Raw genomic sequence first — 24168 nt, forward strand, 5'->3', positions numbered from 1 at the left:
GGAAGGCTATGCTAGGCCATTATTTGGCATTGCGCCGTTGGTTGCCGGCGGAGGGAAATTCAACCATTGGGAAATGTATAGGGAGGGGTTGAAGAACGGCACAGATCCACAGCATTCAGAATATTGGGGACCAGTACCGTCAATGGACCAACGCCATGTGGAAGCAGCTGCTCTTGCATATGCGATCTTGCTTGTCCCGAGTTATTACTGGGAGCCGCTTGAAGATCCGGTAAAGAGCAATGTCATTAAATGGCTGCTGCAGAGTCGCAATGGAGAACATGGATCAAATAACCATAAATACTTTCGCATCATGGTGGACCTTGCGCTTGAAAGTGTTGGCGTTGAAGTTGAAACCACAGGCACAAACGACTATTTGGATGATATGGAGAGGCTATATATATCAGATGGCTGGTATCGTGACGGAGAAGATGAAGGCGACACACGACGCATAGACTATTATAATCCGTTTGCCATGCATTACTACGGCTTATTCTATGCCGTCCATCGACCGTCAGACAAGGCACGCGGCGACCGATTCAAAGAGAGGGCGCGGGAGTTCGCGCCCGCCTTCTTACACTGGTTCGCAGATTCTGGTTCGAACGTTCCCTACGGTCGCAGTCTATCGTACAGACAATGTGTTGCTGCATACTGGGGCTACCTAGCAGTGGCTGGGGTTGAGGCATTGCCATGGGGAGTCATCAAGGGTGTATATCTCCGCAACTTGCGATGGTGGAGCGCACAACCTATCTCAAGACGTGATGGTATTCTGACGCTTGGATACGCTTACCCAAACCCTTTCATGGCCGAACGGTATTTATCAACCGGCTCTCCTTACTGGGCTATGAAAGTTTTTGGTCCACTGAGCTTGCCTGCAGATCATCCATTCTGGGCAGCAAAAGAACTTCCCATGCCCGAGCGGCCGCCAATCACTTCCTTCTCAGTACCAGGCCTTGCCTTCATGCATATGCCTGGCCATACAATTATGCTTAACTCTGGGCCAGATTCTAATAAAACCATGCGCTTTGTACCGGAGAAATATCTCAAATTTGCTTATTCAAGTCGATATGGTTTTTCAGTGGAGAGCGATAGCCGAGGATTTGATGTGGCAGTTTTCGATAGCATGTTGGCGTTCAGCGAGGACGACATACATTACAGGGTGCGCGAGCACTGCGAGGTCGCTAAAATGGCTGGGAATAAAATCTATTCGCTATGGCGTCCATGGTCTGATGTTATTGTTGAAACATGGCTCATCCCATCCGCTAATTGGCATGTTCGCATTCATCGAATCCAGTCACCTCGAAGGCTTGCCGCTATCGAGGGAGGGTTTGCAGCTCCAAGGGCTGATTTTAACGTCGATAAAGTTCATATAGACGATAACTCCACATGTATATTGTGTAATGAGGGCGATTTTAGCGGCATACTGGATGTTTCTTCGCCACCAAAGCGATTTGGGAGGGCTACGAAACCTCATGGCAATACCAGCCTTATGTTCCCACGCACGATAGTGCCCCAGCTCAAGGGAACCGTTGAAGCAAATGAGACCCAAATATTTGCTTGCGCTGTCCTCGCAGGGCCAGATGGCAAGTCGATCAAGGAACAATGGCAGTTGCCTCCCATCATTCCGACGATTGACGAGCTTGAACTAGAATTCCAAGACAAGGGAGAAGAGATTTCTATCACGAAGCCATATTCATCACGAAGATAGATATATATTTTGTTAATATAATTAACCATGCCATACTACAATCTTTTCATCCATAATAAAAAGCTCTAACATCTTCATCATCATTTTAGGGTACCACATTTTTTATAAAAACCGTTCTTCTCTTTTCCATTTCCTTCTTTCCTTCTTCTTCCTCCCCTAGAAAATAAGAATACTTGTTCTTAAGATAGATAAAGAGCCCTTTGGCGCCAATTTACAGCCGTGTCTCTCGTCTAAGTATATGGAATTTGGCAAATGGTAAATTATTGAGCTACAGAAAACATCTTGAATGTATATGACAGACACAATCTGGAGATGCATGTTTATACAGTTTTGTGCACATTTGAACATAAAAAAAAATTATGAGATTACATATAGTTGTCATTTAGAGGAGAAATTATTAATAAAGCAGGTTGTTTGTGGCGATAGTATTTACCTTCAAGTGCGCAAATCTGCGTTAGTGAGTATTTTTATTTCGTGCCATTCCTTTCCGCTCTCCCTGTCTATAATTTTGATAATGATCATAGGACGAATGTTAGTTTCTTACTTGTATCACCCCAGTATGAAATTCATTGGACACCGTATTAAGGATAGATGGCATTTACCTCCTGCCATATGGCGTGAGGCGAGCCTTCGCTTCGGGTCATCGGCACTGTACCCCTGTCTTCGGGCAGCGTGTCCGACACATCGGCACGCCATTACTCCGTATGCCGGAATACTGATCCAACTGCTGCTGTCCAAGCTACCCGCGTATTCCAAGCCTCCATCTTGAAGAGCACATCGTCCAAAGTCTTCATACGGAGTTAGTATTGACTTTAGCGAATTACCCCACTCCAGCCACAATTTCCTGAATTAAGATTGTACCCCATGGGGAAGATCGAAGCCATTCTCAATGGTCATATGGCATGCCCCAGGAGGCACTTAGGACTAGCACTTCTTACCAGCAAGGCGGCAAGCGGAGTGAGAATTTACCGGCTATCAGCACAATAAGGGCTAGAGGATGAGTTGGCTTAGTTCGGCCCGTCCGTGAGTCTCGCCTAAGCTCCCTGTTATGCTGTTTGGTATTCAAGTAGCCATTAATAAATGGCAGTCTCCGTCGTGAATCTGAAGGTTTCATCTTCGTTTCTTGCTTTGTCTAAGCTGGGTGTCGGGGTATCTTTAATATTATTGAACAAATTCTTGGTATCAACTTACCGGTACAATGTTCCACGTCGATAAAGCTGCTGTCCGCGGCGTCGAAGGCCACACCCTTCGAGAAGCTGACAAGCGGGACCGCTTTTGGTGGCACTACCCAGGTCTTCGCAGCCTCAACTTTCTCTTACTCGGTTGCATCGTCTGTGATATGACCAATGGATATGATGGCTCTATGTTAAACGGCCTTCAATCACTCCCCTCTTGGCAAGATGCCTTGGGCCACCCGACAGGCACTCGGCTCGGTACGATTTCCAACGGCACTCGATACGGTCAACTTGCTGCTCTGCTTGTTGCCGCACCTCTCATTCAGTGGCTAGGACCACGGCGCCCCATAACAATCGGTTCTTTCCTTCTACTCATTGGGGTTGCCCTTCAAGCCGGGGCTCAGAACTACGCCATGTTCGTTTTTGCTCGATGCTTGATTGGCTTCGGTAATACAATTCAAAACACAGCATGCCCGATTCTGGCCTCAGAGCTGGCCCATCCTTTCCAAAGGACCCAGATAATTGGCATTCAGAACACAACTGGTTCTTTGGGCCAGATCATGGCTGCATGGATTACCTATGGCACTTCCTTCATTGTGAGCTCTTGGTCGTGGCGTCTTCCATCACTTCTTCAGGCATGCTCATCTTGCTTCCAATTAATCATGTCTTTCTTCATGCCCGAGTCGCCTAGATGGCTGGTATATCAGAATCGCAGCAAAGAGGCGTACGAGATTCTAGCCAAATATCACGCAGAAGGCGACGAATCTTCGCAATTATTGCAATACGAGATGGCAGAGATCGAAGCGGCTATTGAGGCGGAAAAACTTCAAGCGCTGTCTTCATGGATGGGCTGGTTCCGCTCCTCCGCCAACCGATACCGGCTTTTTATCATTGTTACCTCTGGTTTCATCATTCAATGGTGCGGCAATGCCTTACTTTCATACTATATTCATCTTGTCTTCAACTCTATTGGTATTACCAACAACAAGCAGCAACTTCTTCTCAACGGCGGCATCACCATCAACGGCTGGGTCTGGGGCAACTTATTCTCACTGTTCATTGACAAGATAGGCCGCCGTCCTATGTGGCTGATTGGCATGAGTGGCATGTTTGTAGCATTTTTGTTACTTACTGTCTTCACGGGCGTCAACACGGGAATCCATTACGAGAACCATGCTCTAGGTCGTGCGACTATCTTCACCATTTTCCTCTTTGGCATATTTTATAAGATGCCTGGTTGTATGCTCAACTCGTACGTTGCCGAAGTCGCGCCGTTTGACCTACGAGCCAAAGCCTTTGTTATTTCTAGTTTTGGTGACGCAGCGGCCAACATATTCAGTGGATACACGAACCCCATCGGTCTTGGCGCTATAGGCTGGAAATACTACATTGTATGGTGCTGTGTCCTTGTTAGCAACTTTCTCATCATTTATTTCTTTTATCCTGAAACGAAAAATCTATCGCTGGAAGAAGTGGCGCAGCTCTTCGACGGACCCAACTCCGTTGAGACAAAGCTCCAGGAAGGCACAGTGGAAGTTGAAGACGAGAAGAGTGGTGGGGTTAATGAGGCTACCGCTGCTATTCACATCGGATAAGTGCTCTCGACTGATGTAATTAACGTAACGTAATATAATGATATGATGGGCTTAGCAGGGAAAAAATCTTTAATAGCTTGTAATTTATCCATGGAATTAAGATTCTGGCAGCATGAAATACTGCTGTATAAGTAAAGCTTGTCCCTACAGTGCCTAGAAATATTCATCCTAGTGGTGGAAATTTTCTCCCAGGGCTCGACCCACGAGAAGCAACAAAAGTCAGCTAGGCTTACGGTAGCAACGCCGTAGCTCGGACAATAGCGCCAGTATTAGGGTCCCCCGCAAAACAGCTACCCATGTAGACACAGACCCTGCATCGCCTTGCTCCTTAACGCAGAAACACGCGACGCATGTCGGGGTCTGCATCGTCGCATACATTGTGTACACCAATCTCGGCTTCAAAGCCGCTGGGGATGCAGCGAACTGGGCCCAGCATCGGCCTCTTCTATTGCTCCCAGAAGTCATACATAAGCAAAGACTCTCTAATAATGGATCAGATCTCACACAATAGGAGGAGTCCAGCTAGGTCAGTAGCTGGGGAAGATGAGGGTTCGCCACATGAGGATAGTTTACCCGCGTGCCTATCTTGCAGGAGAAGGAAATCTAGATGCTCTAGAGAGAGGCCGAGCTGCGCGCAATGCTTCAAGATAGGTACCTATTTTGTGTCGCGCTTTCACTGTCATCTGTAAGATACCTGCTAATGAATGCAACCATAGGTGCTGAATGCCAGTATGTCGTCAAGCAGAAACCAGGTATCAAGGCAGGGGCAGTCGATAATCTCAATCGACGGCTAGGTAGGGCAATAGGGCAATCTTTTAGCCGTCATCTTGTTGATTCTATCTCATCGCTAACCGGATCAGAGGTATTGGAACAAATACTCTTGGATAGTTCTGGCAATACAAGAGCCAGGTTGGCTGCTTTGCTAGACGGAGATATCGGGGAGTTTAATGGCAATAAATTTCTCCAAACGTCGTCCGTGATTAGACAAGAGGGACATCTTACACAAGGAGACGCAATAGAGTATGGAACCCGAGATTCTTCCCTTGCTTCCACCTCTCAGGCAGAACACCATCGTCCGAAACGACAACGGATTGATGATGATGATGATAACGATACTGGAGACCTTCAGTACTGGGATGCAGATAATGACTCCTGGATCCCTCCACTACCACCTATTTCATTTTTGAAAGCGGTCGTCGAAGCTCACTTCCAAACGGTGCATCACTGGATTCCGATTCTCCATGAAACAAGATTCCGGGCCAAGTTCAAAGACCCAGTTGAAAGGCAAAAGCTTTCCATACTTCTTCATGCTTTATTATCTGCCTCGATCAAGTATGTCGACTTTGAACATTTTGGAATGAATGTACAGGATGTTACAAGGCAGATTTACGTCTCTCGGAAGACAGTCATGTCGCATGTAATGGAAGCACTCTCCGTCGAAAATACTCAAGCATTGGTTATTATTGCTTTTGACTATGTGCGCATCATGCCTACTCCATTCTTAAGCTATACATACACTAAAAACCTGATAGATGGGAAGCGGCCACGTCTCAAAAACGTGGCCTATCATTGGATCTCTGACTAGAGTCGTCGACTATCTGCAGCTAACTATAGAGCCAGACGAAGAGTCGCCAAAGAGACCTCTCTTGAAATCCTTAGCCATTCTAAACACCACACATGATTGGACGGAATCTGAAGAACGACGGAGGCTTTTCTGGAGCGTTTTTCTTTTGGATAGGTAAAGCTGCCGTACTACAAATGCCTCTAACCCAGCCGCTGATATCACGCTTTAGAATATGTTCGGTCACTACCGGGTGAGAACTTAGAGCCATCTATTTGGCGAATTTTAGCTGACTGTTTTAGATGGCATACAAGTCTAACATCAGACGACGTTCATCGGCGCTTACCTTGTGGTGGAGCAATGTGGGCACGCTCTGAGCCAGTTTCGACGCCGTACTTTGGAATATGGGACAAAGCTACGGCCAAGATAGGCAACTCAATATCGAATGCGCCAACCATCTATCTGTCTCCAAAAACGGCAATTGATGACCCAACTCCTGGGTCCAATGCTGATGTAGATGTATCTAAGCTCGGAGCATTTGCGTATTGCATCGAAGCGACGGAGAATCTTAGCCAAGTTACGTCCTTTTTCTTACAACAAAGTGTCGATTTTGATGACCGAGATGCTGTCAAAAACTGGCTCACAAGATTCAAGGAACTCGACTTGCGTTTGGTTCAGTAAGGCACACTCTACATCCAATTCTGCATGTCTCTGATTTGTTAATTAGCTGGTTTACACAGTTGGAAGATGTTTTTGCCGAAACAATGGCAAGATTCGAATGTTTCTCGTGACGTTCTAGTCATAAAGATGGACCCAAATCTCACCCTCGCGCATATCTCGCACAATACTTCTACAATCCTCCTTCATCAACACGTTGCCTATCCTCCTACTCGATGGAAAGATGTTGTCAAGCTCCCTAGTTCATGTAGTGCCGAGACGTGCCATCTTGCTGCAGTTGAAACATCATCCATCGTGCAAAAGTATTTGCGATATATGGGCGGAATTGTCAACAGCCAGTTTGCCTTTTGCGCTTTCGTGGCTGCGAGAGTTTTACTCATTCATTGGATTTCTTGCGAAACACGCGTATTGGACACTGAATTTTTCAACCTTTTACAGAGTCTGAAAGACATGTCCGATAAGTGGCGTGGATACTATAAAAGTGGTTCTACAGTCAACGACATATCGGGCCAGAAAAGGGAAGAACGAACTATGGACTTGCCCAGCAGATATGTAGAGCAGCTTGAGCATCTACACACACGCTTCCTTAATGACATGACGTTCTCAACGGCTGGCCTTACAGATATCCTCTGCGATGCGAGCTTGCACGACTATGCCGAGAATTCGGCGCATCATACGCCAATATCCACCACTCACTTTAATCATGGGAATTCAACAAGAGTATATCGACGATATTCATCTGGATTTGAAGCATATCAAAATGCGGGTGTGCCTTCTCCTGCGAGAAGGTCTGATCACCACACAAACCATTTGTTGACCGAAATAAACGCGGCGAGCGGCTATTCTCACAGCCAGCCAATTATAACTGAAGAAGATGAGCTAACAACTATGTCAAATATGCTACTTGGAAACCAGTTCTTGGAAATGGATCGTGTCATTACACTCCAAAGCACCGATTTTTTCAACTTTGATTCGACTGGAAGGGTGGGCCTATCCGGATAAGTTAATGGCGAAGGCATAGCCATATCCTGCGCGCAGATAGTATCTTATACTTTAATAGTTTCATTCTTACACCGATGAAGTATGGTAAGCATGCGATATTGTCGTGCTAGCTTGACAAGTACCAATTATGGCCATCAGTGTGACTTATCACTATAATAGCTGTAGACTGGTATGATGCTCCATAATACAATGAGTGGGTTTATGTGACATATTCCCATATGGGAAGGCTAGTTTCGCAAATTTAGACAATTACTCTCTATACAGCTTAGCCGACGCATAGCATTAGCAATACCGCTGCACAACTTAGCTGTATCCTGACTTCATCCGTTGTTAGCGCTGGGGGCCAGCGGGGTTCGGGATATTGAGTTACGCCAGTGGAAGGCAATACGCCGATGGCCGCTACGAACGATCAACAAAGGCCCGACTCAGCGTCTACTGTTGTGGATCCTGAAGAAGAAAGGCAGCCAATTGATTCTTCAAACAATAGCACAGCGAGACGTAACAAGCCAGAATAAAGGAAGTAGACAAGCAATCTGCCAGCAGAATGAACTCTGGTAAGAAAGGGGTGATAACAATATATGATACATTCTTGCGCTATTCAAGATTCTCTAGCGAGCTTACATTTACGCGGCGCGCTGACAACTCAAGATGTCGACGCCTCACCTGGATTCACAGTCAAACCTCAAGACTATTATTCTTGATGGCGGACGTTTGATGGATATACGAAGACGCCTTCAAAATGACAATGACGATGTGTTAAACAAAGCTTTTGCCATTTTGAAGAAGAAGGCTGATGACTGGCTCACCCAAGGACCGTGGTCAGTGATGGAGAAGACAAAAGCTCCCCCAAGCGGGGATATGCACGATTACACCAGCCAAGCTCCATACTGGTGGCCATCACCAGGACCAGGTGGGAATCCTTACGTACAACGAGATGGCGAGAGGAATCCTGAAGTGCTTAATTATACCGATCGCGTGAATGTTGAAAAAGTCTTCGCCTCGTCATCGGCTCTTGGCCTTGCATGGTTTTACTCTGGTAACGAGGCATACGCCGAGCATGCTGCTGATATTATCAGAACATGGTTCATTAGTCCGCAAACGAGGATGAATCCAAACCTCAACCACGCCCAGCTTATCCCGTTTGCCAATACGGGTCGTCATATCGGCATTATCGATTTCTCACAGTGGTATACTACGCTCCTGGATATTGCCGTCATTTTAAATAGTGGCAGTCTCTCTGGCACGTCAGCCGCTAGCTGGACGGCCGAAGATATGGATGAATTCCGTGAGTGGAATAGAGAGTTCTTGAGTTGGTTGACAGAGAGCGATTTTGGCAGAGCGGAAAGAGCGGAAAAAAACAACCATGGCAGTTTTGCCAGCATGCTAGTGTCCGCTATTGCACTGTTTGTTGACAACAAACAGCTTGTACAACAAGAAGCGGCTAACATCCAACACGATATTAATGAGACTATCAACGCGGATGGAGCTCTTCCTGAAGAACTTCGGCGCACTCGAAGCTGGCATTATTCCAATTTTACCTTGCTAGCATTGACTCGGCTCGCCATGGTAGCTGAGAAAGCAGGAGTGGACCTATGGCACTATAGGGGGCCCCAGGGTCAAGGAATCTTCAAGGCAATTGAGTACCTTTTACCTGCTGCAACTGGCGCCGCAGTATGGGCATCCAAAGACATACATTTTGAACGATATGCTGCGGCTGATATCATCCGTACCGCTGCCGATGCGGGCCACAAAGCATCACAACTAGCTATAAGCACAATCGAACTACCTCCCGAGGGAGACCTATGGCCACTGAGGCCTGCGCCTGAACAGCTGGAGCCTGTCAAAGTAAAATTAGAGCAACTTGAGAAATGAGAATGGTTAGCCTCAAGTATGAATAGAATAGCGAATAGAATAGCGAATAGAGTGGACAATGGCAAGCAAAGCTATCGAAGCGATGTTGCCTTGAAGATGTTGAACCTATGGTGGAGGGTTTCATGGTAAATCTAAGTATACAAGGGCTCACAAAAATTTAAGTTTTAACTACTACATATATTAAGTATAAATCTTTGGCTATCATATGTTCTGTATGAGGAACTGATGATTCTATCGTTCTTATTTAGTCAGTAGCGGTCAGATAGTAGAGGACGCTCTCGCCGGGGCCTAGGTTCGATGCAATTACCGACGTGGCGACTCCAATATCACTGTGATCAGGGCCGCCAGAGCCACCGCCTCCGAGAACTCTGCGCACGCTCCATCCTGGTGCACCGTTTGGCTGATCCTCAGCTATCCCCAATAGGGACAGTGAGATATTCACGAGCTGGACGCCTTGCAAGCTGGTTCCAAAACTTCCCTGTCCCAAATCTGGTCCATAGTTTGCAAGAACAACAACTGCATTCTTATTACCTGTGTTAGGTCCAGCAATCCACGCTTGGAGCTGTTCAGATGCTTGCGAACCTGGGTTCGCTGTGCCGAACGGATTTTTTGGCTGCATCGGATATTGATTCGTAAACTCAGCAACCGAAAGGAATTCAGGGTCATAGAGTAGTTCTTTCCCAAGAGTATCAAGTTGCGACAAGTCAGAGCCAGTGATCTGATTTGCTCCTGCTCCAACCCAGTGAATTGCAACTGTATATCGCTGGACATCTGAAAGGCCAGTCAACGCTTGAGCGTTTCCGGTGTACATGTTATCCATATCTGGGCGGATCATTATGGGAGTGCTTTGGCGTGTTGGATCTTCTTCTTGTTGATTTATGAAACTTCGATATTGCTCAATGGTCCGCTGTACCGTATTGAATCCCAAAAAAGCGCTTTGGCCCGCGTTGTTGATATCTTGGTCCAACCGCATTCCGTCGGCATTACCACGCCAAAGGAAGAAGTCTGCCGCTGAATTGCGGTCAAGCTTCCATGAAAGATCTAATCTCATTGGGCGACTAGCTTGTTGAATCGCCTTATGATATGCCACAGCAGCTAAAGAGTTATTCGCGGGTAAGTTTTCGCCGGCGTCAGGACTTCCTGGAGTCATAAAGTCAAGTTTTATATAATCAACTCCACTGCCCTATTACGTTAGTTAGTAACAAAAATGTTCAGCAGGAGATCCTACATCGCTGCCCAGTTGTTAACTACAGAATTGTGCCATTGCTGCACGCCATCTTTGCTGAAATCAAATGTCTGCCTCAAATTGTAGCTTGGTTGACTAGTATCAAATAGTGTTCCGAGCTTTATATTAGTCCCCTCCACCGTAACGTCCGCATCTCCCGAGAAGGCTCCTACTGTATGTACTATTATTTCTGCATGTACCTACATACTCTATGCCGCTGGTTCCCGCTGGAGAGATTCTATTTTCTTCCACTCCGTGCTCCGCAGACATATTGCCAAAGTTACTATGAGTCTGATGGGCTGATTTTTACATGTGACGCAAGGCGAGTGCCGACGTTAGGAACATGTGGTTGGTAGCGAGAAGCAACACTACTCCTTACGAACTAACTCGTTGATGCTCAGATACTAACACCAGCTGAAACGCTGAGCAGTTATTCTTCAAGTATAGGACGGGAATTGAACCTAGACATCGTTGATTTTATGTACCCAGTCTCTATTATTGTATTATATTCACGTGTGTGAAGCGGCTATTTCCATTGCATCAGCATTTCTCTCTGCGAAATGCGATTAAAGCTTCTTTCGAATATTTGCACATCAACCAGCTGAAGCGTAAAATCTATAACTTGCTTGACTCCTTAGCCATTTCTTTTATGACACTATATGTATTCAGACCTTGCCAACGCTAGGATAATAGCTCGTCTACGTGAATGAATTCCACCTATCCATCTTTGACGTGGATCAGAGATCAAAATCTATATGAATCAAAAATACTCATTATTCACCTGAATTAACCACCTAGGCTGAATGCAATAAGTAATACCAACATTTCATGGTAATTTGCCATTACTTTTCACCTTATCATTGTGATTTGTTCCACATCGCCACCAATATTGCCATTCTGGAACACTGAGTATTATACTGCTTACTAGGGCACCTCATTATGATTTCGTCTTAGCCTCTAGTAATAGTTTAGGCAAGGGAAAACCCTTAAGATAGAGTAGTTAAGGTAAACTACTCCGTATGCCTGCATGAATGAGTGGGTATGTCTTCTATGCTCTTGGGGTGGTTGCATACTTTAAAGGGTCTTTCAAATAGAATTGGCGCTGGTCGTTCAGCATGGAGGTCCTATACCTAATCCATGCTGTAGTAGAAACCGTACCTCTAGAAGGCCACGGTATATTTAAGTGTCTTCTGGCAATCCGAACCCACTATTTCTACCCAAGTTCTCCGCAACTACCTCCGTACTCCCCCAGGCGTTTGGAACACAATTGGTGCTGCATGGAAGTAAGTGTGTAACGGATCCGACAAGCCAAATGTCCTGAACGTTCCGAGTAAGCGCTAGTACATGCCCAGAGATCAACTCTAAGAAATAGTGGCAGCATGGAGTCGCGTGCCTACAAACTAATATAGTTTCATCACTTCAATGCTTGGCGCGGCTCTTAAGTCTCAAAAGTTACTATTAAATTAAGATGCATAAGGGACTTTAAATGCTCGGCGTAGACATCAACCCTTGAGACACTAGTGAATCGTACACCAGCGCTGCTATCGCCGTGCTACGAAACTATCGTGTACTAATCAGAAATCTTACAGTCTGCTAGACACTATGAATCAAGGCATTAGGAAGCTAAAGGGGAATGCGCCTTGTTTCAGAAAATCAGGGCTATCACTTCTCTTACGAAACACATTTGCCTACGACTTCCAGATATAAAAGAGTATTTAATGAGGATAATTATTTGATCTAAAACAGTGCCTCCCATGAAATAGTCCTCAATATTCAGCAAGTCAAATTTGAATGCTTTAGCGGATAAAAGCATTTATATGGGCAAAGGCGATTTAATAAGACAAAATTTTGAACAGAAAGACAAAATGGAAAGAAAATGATGCTGTGACTTGCTGTCCCTAAGCAGCAAACCACTCACTTAAGCTTTACGCATATTTTCTTAAATATTAGCGTATACACCCATAGAAGAGGCCTGATCCAAATGGACCACTAGTTTACTTACGCCTGAGCCTTATATAGCCAATACAGCTGCTATTCAAGATACGTGAAGCTGCCATAACATCGCAATCACTTGTCATTTTGAATGCAAACAGCACATTCCATCCACCTCTCCCAAATATAGCAGGTTAATAACAACATTGACAACGCATATACAGTACATATCAGATGCTGAAGAGAGGAGGAAGCAAAGGGCTGGAAATTAAACGACAATTGTGAACATTGGTATAGCCATTTGGTCATATAACGAAGACTTCTAGCCTAATGTATTCAATCTTTTCAGTTGGAATTGGCTTCCTGCTTCAATCTAATCATTCTCTGGACACTTGGCCTCTGTGCTATCTTTGTGTGCCACCTGTACCAATTAGGGAATAACTTTTGCCTGCCTTGGGCAGTCTCGGCCTCTGTATCTCCTTGAAGCACAAAATCCAACATGAGATCCCATGGGACGAAAGCCAGATCCGCTAAAGTGCATTTATCGCCTACGAGGTATTCCTTACCTCTCAGCTCGTCATCAACTGTCCGAAGGGTTCTCTTTACGAGATTTTGAAAATGAGCAACTCCATCCATATTGCCCTTGTTTTTCATCTGAAGAGACTGAAACACAGGTTAGTCCCATTTTAGTATAACAAATAGAATGGAAAAGAAGAAGCACTAACTTGGGCATAAAATGGAGCTTGCGTGCTACTCTGAAAACCGAGATATTTATCAACGAGGTACTTGTCTTGCTCTGAGGTAGTCGCGAATATGTGGCCCTTGTCATAATGGTCGACCAAATAATGATTAATCACATTAGATTCCGTCAGAATAATACCTAGGAGCACTCATGTTAGCTTTCGTTCTTTAGCACCAGCACGCGTGGCTCTAACCACTTACCGGTTATGGGGTCGTGAATGAGTGGGACTCGCCCTGCAGCGTTTTTCTTAAGGAAATCAGGGTGTTCCACTCCTTCTTCGTTATTGCCAAAATTTAAATATTTTACTGTATACGGAATACCCAATTCCTCGAAGATAATCACATTCTTCCAAGGGTTGGGGCCGACCTCTTGGCGTATGTCAGCGCATCGTCTAACGCAAGCTTCAAGTACCCTTTAAACATACTATGCGACCAAAATTCGATTGGTTGACTCATATTTCCTAATCTGTGATATATCTTTTAATGTTTATGGTCACTCTTTGTCCCTGTCTCTGTCTCTTGTTTCAAGATCCGAGATGAAGATAGCGTAGGTGGACAGTGGCGAAACTCAATGCGTAGACAATAGCCGAATGGATAGATATGTATCTGCAAGATAAATATACGTAAATCTTGCATTACTGTCCATGGCATGCCCTTAAATATTTTTCAAGAGACCAATCCTTGAAGTCTAACCGCCAGCAGTCATGGGATGGCCTAACCATGATTCGCTGATGTAGCCACCCCATCACGCACTGTCAACATCTGCAGCAACACTACTTAACAATATGTTCCAAAGCAACACAATGAGAGGGGTAGCATCGCATGGCGGTCTTTAAAAAAAAATATCATAAAGTTCCACCCCGTGAATGTAAAACCCACTTAGCTGCGGCATGCATGATAACAACATATTCTTTCTGTGGCGAAACTCAGGCGGCAGAACACTAGCGCAAGAACTTTCCCAATGGATTCGGATTTATATACCTCTCTCCCTGCCATATTAGGGGTTAATTGTATTAAAAAAAAATAATGAATCGCCCAAAAAGATGTTGGAATTGTCGAGGTATGTCACTAGCTCCGCTATATGAGATTTCCATCATAGGATGATAACACGAAGGGGCAGCTCGAAAGAAGTCGTGTGATAGGCAAGTTCCATCCTGCGGGAGCTGCAAAGCCCGTGGTGAAGTTTGTGTCGGATACGGGATTCTTTTGTCTTGGCCAAAAGAACCTGGCAGTCGAAGAGCTTTTTTTTGTGTTCCCAAAGTCCAACTGCCAATACACGGTCGACCACTCTACTTTATCGACATGGGAAACCGAGACATAGAATTGGCAGTGCGGCTGCGAGACCCTGATTGGAGCAGTAAGCTTGAAAGGTTGAGATATAAAGCTGCAAGCCTAGAAAGTTGACAATATTGTACAGAAACTTGTCAAAATCATTTCGCTCACGAGGTCGCCTTGCCACATGTACCAGAAACAGTGTCATCCCTTGTTTCGAGCCAATCCGTCTATTTGACATCAGAAGGTATGCTATATCCACATGTCTCCAAATACTAACAGCAAATTAATATAAATTGCGGTAGGCCGCGACGAAGTTGCAATTGTCCAGGTGGCATTTGGGGATAATGCAGTTGATATTCAGCAGCTACTTGTCAAGATGACTTCAAATAGCACGAGATCGTCTGCTATGGCTCTTCGTCAAACATTATTAGCATTATCTTTTCAATTCTTTTTCGTTCCTTCAAAGGCTATACAGCACCAGAATCAGGCAATACAACATTTGCAGACGAGTATTGATAGAACTCTACCGTGGGATAAAGATGAAGCTTTACAAGCGATTGCTGCTAGCATGCTGCTGAGTGTCTACGAAGTATGTTCACTCTTACCACCCTTCCCGTTCCTCTCATTCCTAATTTTCATTTGTTACTCTTTCTTTATCCAAATATTGGCCGGATACACAAGCTCATCCCCTACACGTAAATCTAGATGGAAAATGGCGAATCGCCTCTTCGCTGGGCTATATTTTTCAGCGGCACGAAAAGAATCGTTGACACAATTTATACTCCAGGCGAAACTTACGAAGGAGACTCGGCTGTTATGATGGACTGGATTTTTTACTATTATACCATGTGCAAATTTAGCGTTCTTCACTGGCTTCGGACAGACGAACAGCAGACATGGATAGCGAGACAGAGAAAAATCATATCGAAGCCTCCCCACTCAGTTTCACAGCATACTGCAAGTAGCGGCATTGTCCCCTCTCCTTTGCCCCTTTTTATTACAAATAGAAAAATCAGTCGAAAAAATCCCTCAAGCTAATTCTCCAATACAGATCCTGACATCATGGGGATGTTCACTAGAACTGCTAGACATTCTATACGAGATTTTTGATAACGTCTTTGATCGCGACTCTGAACAGCACAAGTCTCCAGAGCACAATATACGCCTAAAAGCCCTTGAACAGCGATTACATCATCTCATTCAATGCGAACACTCTGATATCTCGAATGTAGGCCAAGTATCTTCATACAACACTCAAATCGCGGAATTCTATCGTCTTGCTGCGCTTCTCTATCTTCAGCGAGTCGCTCGTAATAGCCCCAGAGATGCACCGCATGTTATCAAACTGGCAGCTGATGCATACAGGGCGCTAGAGGTAATGGCGAGGTGTGATCGTCCTTGGCCCCTTTTTGTCATAGCACTTGAAGCATCGACAGAAGATGAGCGTCGACTGGTGCTAGTCACTATAGAGACGTTACTGGAACGTAGGCCGCTTCGAAAGTGGATGACGCTACGGACTATGATACAACAAGCCTGGTCACAAATTGATCTAGCAAAAGCCAACAGCTTGGACGCTTTATTATTATACCAATCAGTCATAAATCATCAGCGTGTACCACCTATGTTTATCTAATTCACCTACTTCAAGATGCGGAGTCACTAATAAACAGCCGGGGATTATCGAAGTCCGCATTAATAATCAAATTAGTTGGTATATTGAAAAAAAAAATAGATGGCCTGGCATACTGAAGCAAAGATAACGACAGCTAGTGCGTGTTTTTATATGATTAGAAGGAGTTCGAGTATTTCTAATAAATTAAGGATGAACAACACAAAGCGCAAAATAATGAAATTGATTGGGGAAAAGCCTAACTTTCAAAAATTTACTGCTACTAGATTACAGTCATGATAAACAAACTTAAGTTGATGCGGAAGTTTCGCATCAGAATGCCATTATACCATTTATACACCTTTTACCCCATAAATCATCTATTTCTCACGCGGCTCTAGGGCGACGCACGAGAGACTATACTATCATGGTGATATTCGAATTTATTTTTTGAAAGACTTCGTTAATAACTTCCCTAGAAGTAGTTATACATACCGCATTCTACAAAGACCAGCATCTTTTAAATATATATTCTACTTCGCCTCAATAAGCTTCCAAGGCCACACAAACTATCAACACATGTTTCCGGAAAAAATTCAATGTATAACTCTTTCCGCTATTTTAAATAGCTAGTATGTCTCACCACTATGAAATAAAAATGTATCTAATGCCGCTTCCCGAAGCAATAGCAGGCACGAGTTTCTGTTAGCTACGTCGCAAAAACTTGCTTATATTGTAAGCCTTGCTCCTCTTTTTCGCTCTCAGCAAATAGTATCGCGCTGCAGCCTCAGACATGGGCTTGACAACGCAATATCGGGGTGTATTCATTTATACAACGGCTATGTGGAGTCGCCTATTGGTGGCGTTGACATTAGCGTTGGATCGGACAGACCATAGACAGCATTAGTGAAATGATTTGCGGAGTACGTAACCATAAGCAACCTCTGGCGCGCGATGTAGAGAGAACAAGACCGTCTTCACGAACTGCTCACCCCCAACCCATGTACAGAAAAGAGAAGGAGGGGGGGAAAAAAAACGGCTGCCTAACATGGATTGAACCGACAGATTATTTTATTTGTGACAACCCTTCTTAATACATTTCCACACTCAGACGCTGGACTTGTAAATCAGGTTAGACAAGAATTGTCGCCCAGCTACTTAGGTTCCGTAAAATGCGATAATGGGTTAAAATCTTCCTTGGTAAGCTTAGTCAAAACAAGTGAGTTATGATGTCAGACAAGACAGATAATCGGAGGTCGAATACGCGTAGCAAAGTAAAAATGCGTTCATCGTTGAACCCATACATGTCTGGGTACGCAGATGAGCTCGTGCTTTTCAGGATCCAAATACCCGATGGCCTCCAGCGCATTTCTACTTTATCACTAGGATCTAGAGACGTTCTTTTTTTGTTGCATTAATATTTGTCTCCCTAAGATAGAGAAGAATAATAAGCTAGCCAGTCTATACTTTGTGTATCACTCACACCCGTGCCTTTCCTTCCATCACCAAAAACTCTCATGTAAGCCAGCTTATAGAAGGAAAGTCGGCCGTCACTATTTCATCCATCTCGCTTGGGACATTGGCTACATTGAAAGTAGAGAAATCCTCACTATTCGAGAATGTCTCCGTAAGCTTAGGCCACTCAACGGTGCTGGGGGTTGGTTGATCAAGCCAATTCAAGCAGTTGTTGTCAATCCGATTCTGTGAATGCATCGTGTCTCGCCATATCTTTAAGTACTGCACTGGAGTCACGCCAACGGATTTTTTAAATACTCTGTGAAAGTACCATTTGGATACTTTGGCTTGCCTCGCCATCTGACTCAAGCTGAGTTGACAAGAGTCCTCGTTATTGGCTGCTGTTCTTTCCAACTCCTGTAAGAATTCGCGAATTTTCTGCACCGCCGTTTCCTCTGGCATGAGGCCTTCCAATTCCGGCTTACAACGCTTGCATGGGCGGAAGCCTGATAGCTGTGCTTGCTTTCCTGTCGCATAGAACGAAACATTGGACCGGCGAGGATGCCTAGATTTGCAAACCGGTCGGCAAAATACTTTTGTGCTTCTGACTGCGTAGACAAACAACCCGTCAGAGTTTATGTCTCGATCCTGCACTGCTCGCCAGCGAGAATCGTCATTTTCGAAAAATGGTATAAAAGACATGGGCGAAAGGGCGCAGTAGTCGTAATCCATAATCGCAATATTCTGAAAGATTTTTTATTTGGACTTTAGTAACTGGGAGATGAAGTATGAGCATCTAAGATTTTATATGCAAATGCAATTGCCGAAGACAAGCTTCAATGGAAGCTGAAGAATGTTAGCTCTTATAATATGGGATAAACTTTAGAACAAAATCCTGGCACCTCCAGCCGAGCCGGGCTACCTACACGGTCCAACAGCACGGAATTGGGTTAGTGACTGAATAAATATAGTTTAGCGGTACACTAATAAATAAGACTACTGGGGGCGGAACTGAATGTGGATGACAGGAGTGAACGGCTGGGCGCATGCATGTATGTATCTTGTTTGAATATTCAATCTAAAAGAATGCTGATCGCCCACATATTTTCTGGTTTCCGGGTTAACCGGCTGGGCAATATAATGGAAGTTAAAATTGCATTCTACAAATTTCTTAAAATTCCGTCAAGTAATACTACAAACTCGAGATGTTAGAGTCTACGTATAAACTTTCTTCTCTCGCCGTGTAACAGTCTAATGATCTGCCACCCAGATGAATCAGAGCAATAGGCATACTGGGTAAATACATATATCAAAGTCACAAAGAAATAATAAACCCTTATTCCTAATTCATTTACCAGGCAAAAGTAGGCGCAGAGCGAGTGAGGATTATCTTCCCGAGCCGTATTTCATAATAATTGTATCCTTGTGATGTGAGCGTCGTCATTCGAAACCTATGGTTTCATTGCGTATACTATCGCATCAATTGATCAGCGTAGTTCTTACTTTGATATTTCTTATTTGCCATTGGCAACAATTACATTAGATGTATAGATCCACATCTGGGCAACAGCGCAGCCGTAGCCAGGCCACTGCAGATTTGGTACCCCCACGTAAGTCTGATGCCTTCGAGGTCGACTGGGAATAGTTACCTGAAGTGCTAAACTTTATTTATGGCTATGTTTCAAAGATAAGTTGCGAAAACAATTAAGTAGTATACATGAAAACTATCGACTAATGAAGAAGAAAATTCGTGTTGAATGCTGAGCTAGCCCATAGCTTCACAGAGTCTTTGGTTCGTGCATCTTCACAGCTTCTGGCTTTCATTACCACTGAGAACCTCTAGGCTTCTAACCTATACATTTTTACTTGATTGGCAAAAGACTCAGAACTAAACGCGTAGAAGCAATGAATTACTATGACCTCCTGAAAGACAGTCGCCAATTATCCTGTTTAGAACCCGGAGACATGTTTATCCAGGCTAGTTTATGGTTTTATAGCTTTGAGGAAAATCTAGTACAAATTTGTAACCCTTAGCGCTGTATACAACTACTGGCCATCAAATGGTTCGTCTTCTTCTCCTTACTATACCCAGAGAAAGCCTCTTTTTGGAAACGTTAGAGGTTTTTCCAATCATAGGCTGATTAATACTTGAGATTTGTAGCAACATCGTTCCTAGAAGTGAGATGACCATATAATTGACAAATTGAGCGATCTCAAGCATCACCATGAACCTCACCATTAAAATAAGTACTAATAGAGTGTGTTTAGAGCTGTTAAGTACATATATAGGATTTCTAAGCGATGACTGTTGAAGATGTTGAGAGAGAAGCTTGGACTGAAAAAAAGCTAGGACGCCTAGTTGGTAAACAACCATGATGATTTACCGCATCGGAAGAGTGACAGCTAGTCTTGCATAGAGTCATAAGCAGCCAGTACATAGATAGAACATATGGAAGAAGAGAGATGTTACCGTAGGAGTCTGTATATTAGCATCTTCTTAATGATCTCGCAACTATTGGACACTAATGCTTAACTCATGTGGTACTATCCATTCGCCAATTAGCCCTACGCGGTACTGCTACCACTTTCAAAAATAACACTTTCTAATAAAAAGGTACGAACAAACAAGCAGATGTCAGTCACAGATGGGTAATTTAGTATAGAGACTGGACTCAAATGGTATCCAATATGGGTAAGGTCCTAAAATATGTACTTGAATAGACGCAAAGATGCATCAAAGGCTTTATATACAATGCAAGATCTTTTTTGGCCATCTCTTTCCCGAGTCTGTCATTTGTGATTCTCAAGTCATGAATAGCAAATGATTTACTCACACTGTGACCACCATTCACTCGTGGCCACGCACTTGTACGGTGATACACACTGAGTTGGCCCGGTGTAGCCATTACCGCCGCACTATTCCATATTAGAAAAGACAACTTTTGGCATATTTTGGAATAAAACTTACTTGTCCCCATTGAGGAACGGTGCCAGAACCAGAGGGAGGAGTTTGGCTGCTTCCTGGTGAAGAGGAGGTCGAAGTTGGAGTTGTAACCGGGGGAATCGAGACGGAAACAGGCCCAGAAGAGCAAGGAGAGCCTGTCAACAGGATGGTCTTGGCTTCTTGGGCATAGTTACAGCCGTTGTTAACGTTGGAGTCAGAGAATCCCGCTGACCACATCATAACTCCGCCAAAATCTGGTTGAGATCGAACTTCGCTGACAATCTGAGCCAATTGCGAAGGAGTAGCATAATAGACCGCACCGGAAGGTCCGCCATTAGCACCATCAGGAGCAGCTATTTTTGGGGGGGAGCGTAGTTAGTAAAAGTTGACTATTAATTTGCATTAAATCAGAGAGACATAAAGGTTAAACTAACCAGGTACGCCTAGGAGCTGTTAGAATAGACTAATTAATATCCAGTATAGTCAGGTTCACTCACCAACGAAGAGCTTTGCGTTTTTGGATGGAGTAGTTGCAACGAAGGATGTCCAGTTGTTGTAGTTGAAAGGAGCTCCACCGTTAATACCTAAACTGCATGGAACTTTGTAGAGTTAGCGTGGTGTTGAATCAGAAAAGTACGAACTTCATACCGGTATAGTTGTTGTTGTTGTAGAACTGAATCCAGAGGTAGTCAAACTGAACGCCCTGGATGATAACGCCCATGTTCGGTTCTCTACGTGTTCCACCGATCTTGTTAGCAAGCCATGCGGCATCTCTCTAGAAACGAATTCAAGGGAAACTCAACGGTATGGGGCATTGGGGAGCTCCAGTAATGACATATTCGTGGTTGGGATCGCTGGCAAAGTTTGATCGAAGTGTATTGAAAAAGTTTACAAAGTTCTGGTTGTATCCAGCGTTGATCTCTAGATCGAGGTCGAAGCCTATACTTATGTGAGTGACTGCCCTGGACAAAACTGGAGACGAGACTGGTACAACCATCCAAAACATTGTTACCAAATGGCCTATACTAAGTGAGTGATTATTTTGGATAATTGGAGATGAGATTGGTATACCTAGTGACTCCGCTTCCTCCACCATACGCGTTCCAGATATACTGGCCGGCTGCTGAGGCCGCGTCGGCCGTTGTGAAACTAGAGTAGGCCGCTGCGCCTCCAATACTGAGTATAATCTTCACGCCAGCTTCTTTACAAGTGGTAATAGCACTTGTCAGGGCACCGCAATTCTGGGGTTCACCTGAGCTGCTGACTACACACTACAAACTTGTTAAAATATGTACGTACTCTGTAGAACTAGTAAAGGATAGAGAGAACCAACAGATTGACCAAATGAGCCTCCCATGGCTGTGGCGCCATTCCCCCACTGCCAGAGGGAGGAAAGGACAATAACATCAATGTCACTGGTAGCTGTGCAGTACGCAGAAAGGTCGTTGTTCTCAATAGTACCGCCACCGTTCTGGCCCCAGTAGACGACGTTTAGGGCACCTGGCGCCTGTCGACGTCTAAGAGAGGGAGCGGCCGAGGCAAGGCCAGCCAAGAGGCCTAGGCCAGAGAGAGTCTTTTGGAAGAGCATATTTGTATAATGTTATGTACGCAAAAGATATAGTATATACGTGGAAAATGAACTATGTCCGTCTAGGATCTGGAGAAACCCGGTGGGACTGTGAAAGTGGTGAAGAAACTCTTGGCTGCTGCGACAGAACAGGATCGAGAAGGAACCTCGAGGTGTATTTAAACATCAAGTCAAACGCCATTAAGAAACCCAGCCAAACACTGACTCCTGCAGCCCGTCTCAATATGGCCTCACTCCGCATTCCCGCCTGCGTTTTCTGATGCCTAATCTGAGAGGAACATCCAATCCGGGAAGGGGACGTTACATGACGGCATCAATCGCGTGGATAGCTGCCCGCTAGAGCTAGATGAAGGGTCAAGCGACGGACCGCCAGTTAACCGTGCAGAATGAAGAGCCGACACAGGTTCTCAATGAAGAACTGACGAGAGAGGCGATTGGCTGCCGCCTGGCAACTGGATCTCGCGTTCCTGGATTACTGCTACACAGCTCGGTAATTCGGCTGCCGTGGGAACCATGTCTAGACTCAATCAGGTAGCTCTAAGATCGTGAGGTGTTTGAGCCCACGCTCCTTTTGTAAGGTAGAAGCTGCAAACGCGCAACGACCCGTCTTTGGTCTCACGCCTAGAGCTGTTCCCGTGGGCGCGTAGTGTCAGTGCTTAAGCTGTTATCAGCAGCTGTCTGCATCCCTACGTTTTTTTCTACTATTAAATTCTCTCGCCCCACGTGCGTGCACACGACAATCGGCGGCAGTCACTTGGTCTGGGGTTACACCCCGGTTGTCACAAGCAGCCCTAAAGAAGCAAACTGCTACACCATGCTTTCGTCTTCCCGTGGGCGCTCGTGCTACCACACATGTCTGATGTTGCGCTGGGCTGACGATGCGGTTACTGCGCAGAGTGGGTTGAGAACGAAATCTGGGGTACTTTGTGCTAGGTATAGAATCGCCTCGAGTTACATGGACTTCCTGCGCGGAGCGATTCGCTAGGCAACATTTGAAGGCTTCTTTCCTGGCCCCACCCCATAATCAGTCTGGCTACAGGACAAATCTAGCAATACTATCATGTCGGCTGCTAATAAAACAGCTGACACAACTCCAAGCCATCTACAAGGCATATTGAGTGAACCTCGTCTGATGGCCATAACAAATTTGACAAGGAGATTGGTTATTTACCATGTGCTTTAATCTCTAATATTGTCTAGGTGCTCTTTTACCTACTTGGACCTATCCAATACAGCGCTGACGGGCGCGCCTAGACGTCCACTAGAAAGGCCCGAATTGTAGTTAGCATAGCATTGTAATAAGACTGAGCTCTGCAACACGGTTACCACGGCACACATGATTACATACAATGCAGAGACAGGAACACATTCATCGTGCTACTTGCTTGGTGTTTTAAACACAACTCATGTTTCCGGGAAATATAATGGCAACTCTTCAATGACATTGATGGTCATGTAACGACAAAAGTTGGATGTGATGTTAGCGGCGGCTAGTGAGCCAAGCTGCCGCTCAAGGGGCCCTTGCAAGAAAACCCCACGAAGATACGGACGGTTTGGGCTCTCATTGGCAGGATGATTAGAGATAGCAGCCGTTTATCTGCACTGTTGGGCTAAATTCTTGGTACTGGGGCTCTTCCCCGACAGCGATATTAACCGCGCCAGGGTCGAGGATTTTGCCTTGTGTGATGTTACATGGCATCGTCAACCCAAGATGTAGTCAGCGTATTGAGCAGTGATATTGACCACGAGTTAGGAATCAATATCGATATTATCAGTGTCTTATGTGACGCAACTCATGTACCCTCCACATA

General features: G+C 44.9%; 9 protein-coding genes across 9 annotated transcripts; 5 read left to right on the forward strand and 4 right to left on the reverse strand.

The window, feature by feature from the left end:
- The first annotated feature begins 224 nt into the window (after positions 1–224).
- TrAFT101_006484 (uncharacterized protein) lies at positions 225–1737 on the forward strand. Its single transcript, XM_024901495.2, has one exon. It carries the CDS (start codon positions 311–313, stop codon positions 1703–1705), a length of 1395 nt encoding a protein of 464 aa, XP_024754863.2. The 5' UTR covers positions 225–310; the 3' UTR covers positions 1706–1737.
- Positions 1738–2484: 747 nt separating this feature from the next.
- TrAFT101_006485 (uncharacterized protein) lies at positions 2485–4618 on the forward strand. The gene has a single exon (XM_024907144.2). The coding sequence runs from the start codon at positions 2904–2906 to the stop codon at positions 4473–4475; it is 1572 nt and encodes a 523-aa protein (XP_024754864.2). The 5' UTR covers positions 2485–2903; the 3' UTR covers positions 4476–4618.
- A 206-nt stretch (positions 4619–4824) lies between these two features.
- TrAFT101_006486 (uncharacterized protein) lies at positions 4825–7806 on the forward strand. The gene is made up of 7 exons (XM_066127783.1): positions 4825–5126; positions 5192–5269; positions 5336–5952; positions 6008–6213; positions 6269–6289; positions 6351–6713; positions 6777–7806. The coding sequence occupies exons 1-7, from the start codon at positions 4826–4828 to the stop codon at positions 7714–7716; spliced, it is 2526 nt and encodes an 841-aa protein (XP_065983896.1). The 5' UTR covers position 4825; the 3' UTR covers positions 7717–7806.
- Positions 7807–8311: 505 nt separating this feature from the next.
- On the forward strand, positions 8312–9872 carry TrAFT101_006487 (uncharacterized protein). Its single transcript, XM_024904839.2, has 2 exons — positions 8312–9772; positions 9837–9872. Exon 1 carries the CDS (start codon positions 8365–8367, stop codon positions 9586–9588), a length of 1224 nt encoding a protein of 407 aa, XP_024754866.2. The 5' UTR covers positions 8312–8364; the 3' UTR covers positions 9589–9772; positions 9837–9872.
- Positions 9709–10982, reverse strand: TrAFT101_006488 (uncharacterized protein). The gene is made up of 2 exons (XM_066127784.1): positions 10817–10982; positions 9709–10766 (listed from the first exon to the last, which is right to left on the reverse strand). Exon 2 carries the CDS (start codon positions 10736–10738, stop codon positions 9833–9835), a length of 906 nt encoding a protein of 301 aa, XP_065983897.1. The 5' UTR covers positions 10739–10766; positions 10817–10982; the 3' UTR covers positions 9709–9832.
- Positions 10983–13090: 2108 nt separating this feature from the next.
- TrAFT101_006489 (uncharacterized protein) lies at positions 13091–13942 on the reverse strand (the record flags this gene model as incomplete). Its single annotated transcript, XM_024910406.2, has 4 exons — positions 13091–13408; positions 13471–13625; positions 13688–13855; positions 13912–13942. 4 exons carry the CDS (start codon positions 13940–13942, stop codon positions 13091–13093), a joined length of 672 nt encoding a protein of 223 aa, XP_024754855.2.
- An 846-nt stretch (positions 13943–14788) lies between these two features.
- Positions 14789–16394, forward strand: TrAFT101_006490 (uncharacterized protein; the record flags this gene model as incomplete). Its single annotated transcript, XM_066127785.1, has 4 exons — positions 14789–14843; positions 14904–15005; positions 15064–15350; positions 15813–16394. 4 exons carry the CDS (start codon positions 14789–14791, stop codon positions 16392–16394), a joined length of 1026 nt encoding a protein of 341 aa, XP_065983898.1.
- Positions 16395–17885: 1491 nt separating this feature from the next.
- On the reverse strand, positions 17886–18557 carry TrAFT101_006491 (uncharacterized protein; the record flags this gene model as incomplete). The annotated part of the gene is made up of 1 exon (XM_066127786.1): positions 17886–18557. One exon carries the CDS (start codon positions 18555–18557, stop codon positions 17886–17888), a length of 672 nt encoding a protein of 223 aa, XP_065983899.1.
- A 2094-nt stretch (positions 18558–20651) lies between these two features.
- Positions 20652–22357, reverse strand: CHI2_3 (Chitinase 2; the record flags this gene model as incomplete). The annotated part of the gene is made up of 9 exons (XM_066127787.1): positions 20652–20741; positions 20794–21122; positions 21204–21212; positions 21267–21353; positions 21418–21500; positions 21573–21708; positions 21764–21789; positions 21841–22040; positions 22103–22357. The coding sequence occupies 9 exons, from the start codon at positions 22355–22357 to the stop codon at positions 20652–20654; spliced, it is 1215 nt and encodes a 404-aa protein (XP_065983900.1).
- Positions 22358–24168: the final 1811 nt, after the last annotated feature.

The sequence above is a fragment of the Trichoderma asperellum genome, chromosome 4, assembly GCF_020647865.1.
Source record: "Trichoderma asperellum chromosome 4, complete sequence".
Classification (NCBI taxonomy): Eukaryota; Fungi; Ascomycota; class Sordariomycetes; order Hypocreales; family Hypocreaceae; genus Trichoderma; species Trichoderma asperellum.

What these genes read in the sequence shown, in the direction of transcription:
- TrAFT101_006486 (XM_066127783.1), top strand. Translation starts at nt 4,826, where the DNA reads ATGTCGGGGTCTGCATCGTCGCATACATTGTGTACACCAATCTCGGCT. An exon ending in TAATCTCAATCGACGGCTAG is followed by an intron (nt 5,270 to 5,335) that starts GTAGGGCAATAG and finishes TAACCGGATCAG; the next exon opens with AGGTATTGGAACAAATACTC. An exon ending in TTATTATTGCTTTTGACTAT is followed by an intron (nt 5,953 to 6,007) that starts GTGCGCATCATG and finishes AAAACCTGATAG; the next exon opens with ATGGGAAGCGGCCACGTCTC.
- TrAFT101_006487 (XM_024904839.2), top strand. Translation starts at nt 8,365, where the DNA reads ATGTCGACGCCTCACCTGGATTCACAGTCAAACCTCAAGACTATTATT.
- TrAFT101_006485 (XM_024907144.2), top strand. Translation starts at nt 2,904, where the DNA reads ATGTTCCACGTCGATAAAGCTGCTGTCCGCGGCGTCGAAGGCCACACC.
- TrAFT101_006488 (XM_066127784.1), bottom strand. Translation starts at nt 10,738, where the DNA reads ATGACTCCAGGAAGTCCTGACGCCGGCGAAAACTTACCCGCGAATAAC.
- TrAFT101_006484 (XM_024901495.2), top strand. Translation starts at nt 311, where the DNA reads ATGGTGGACCTTGCGCTTGAAAGTGTTGGCGTTGAAGTTGAAACCACA.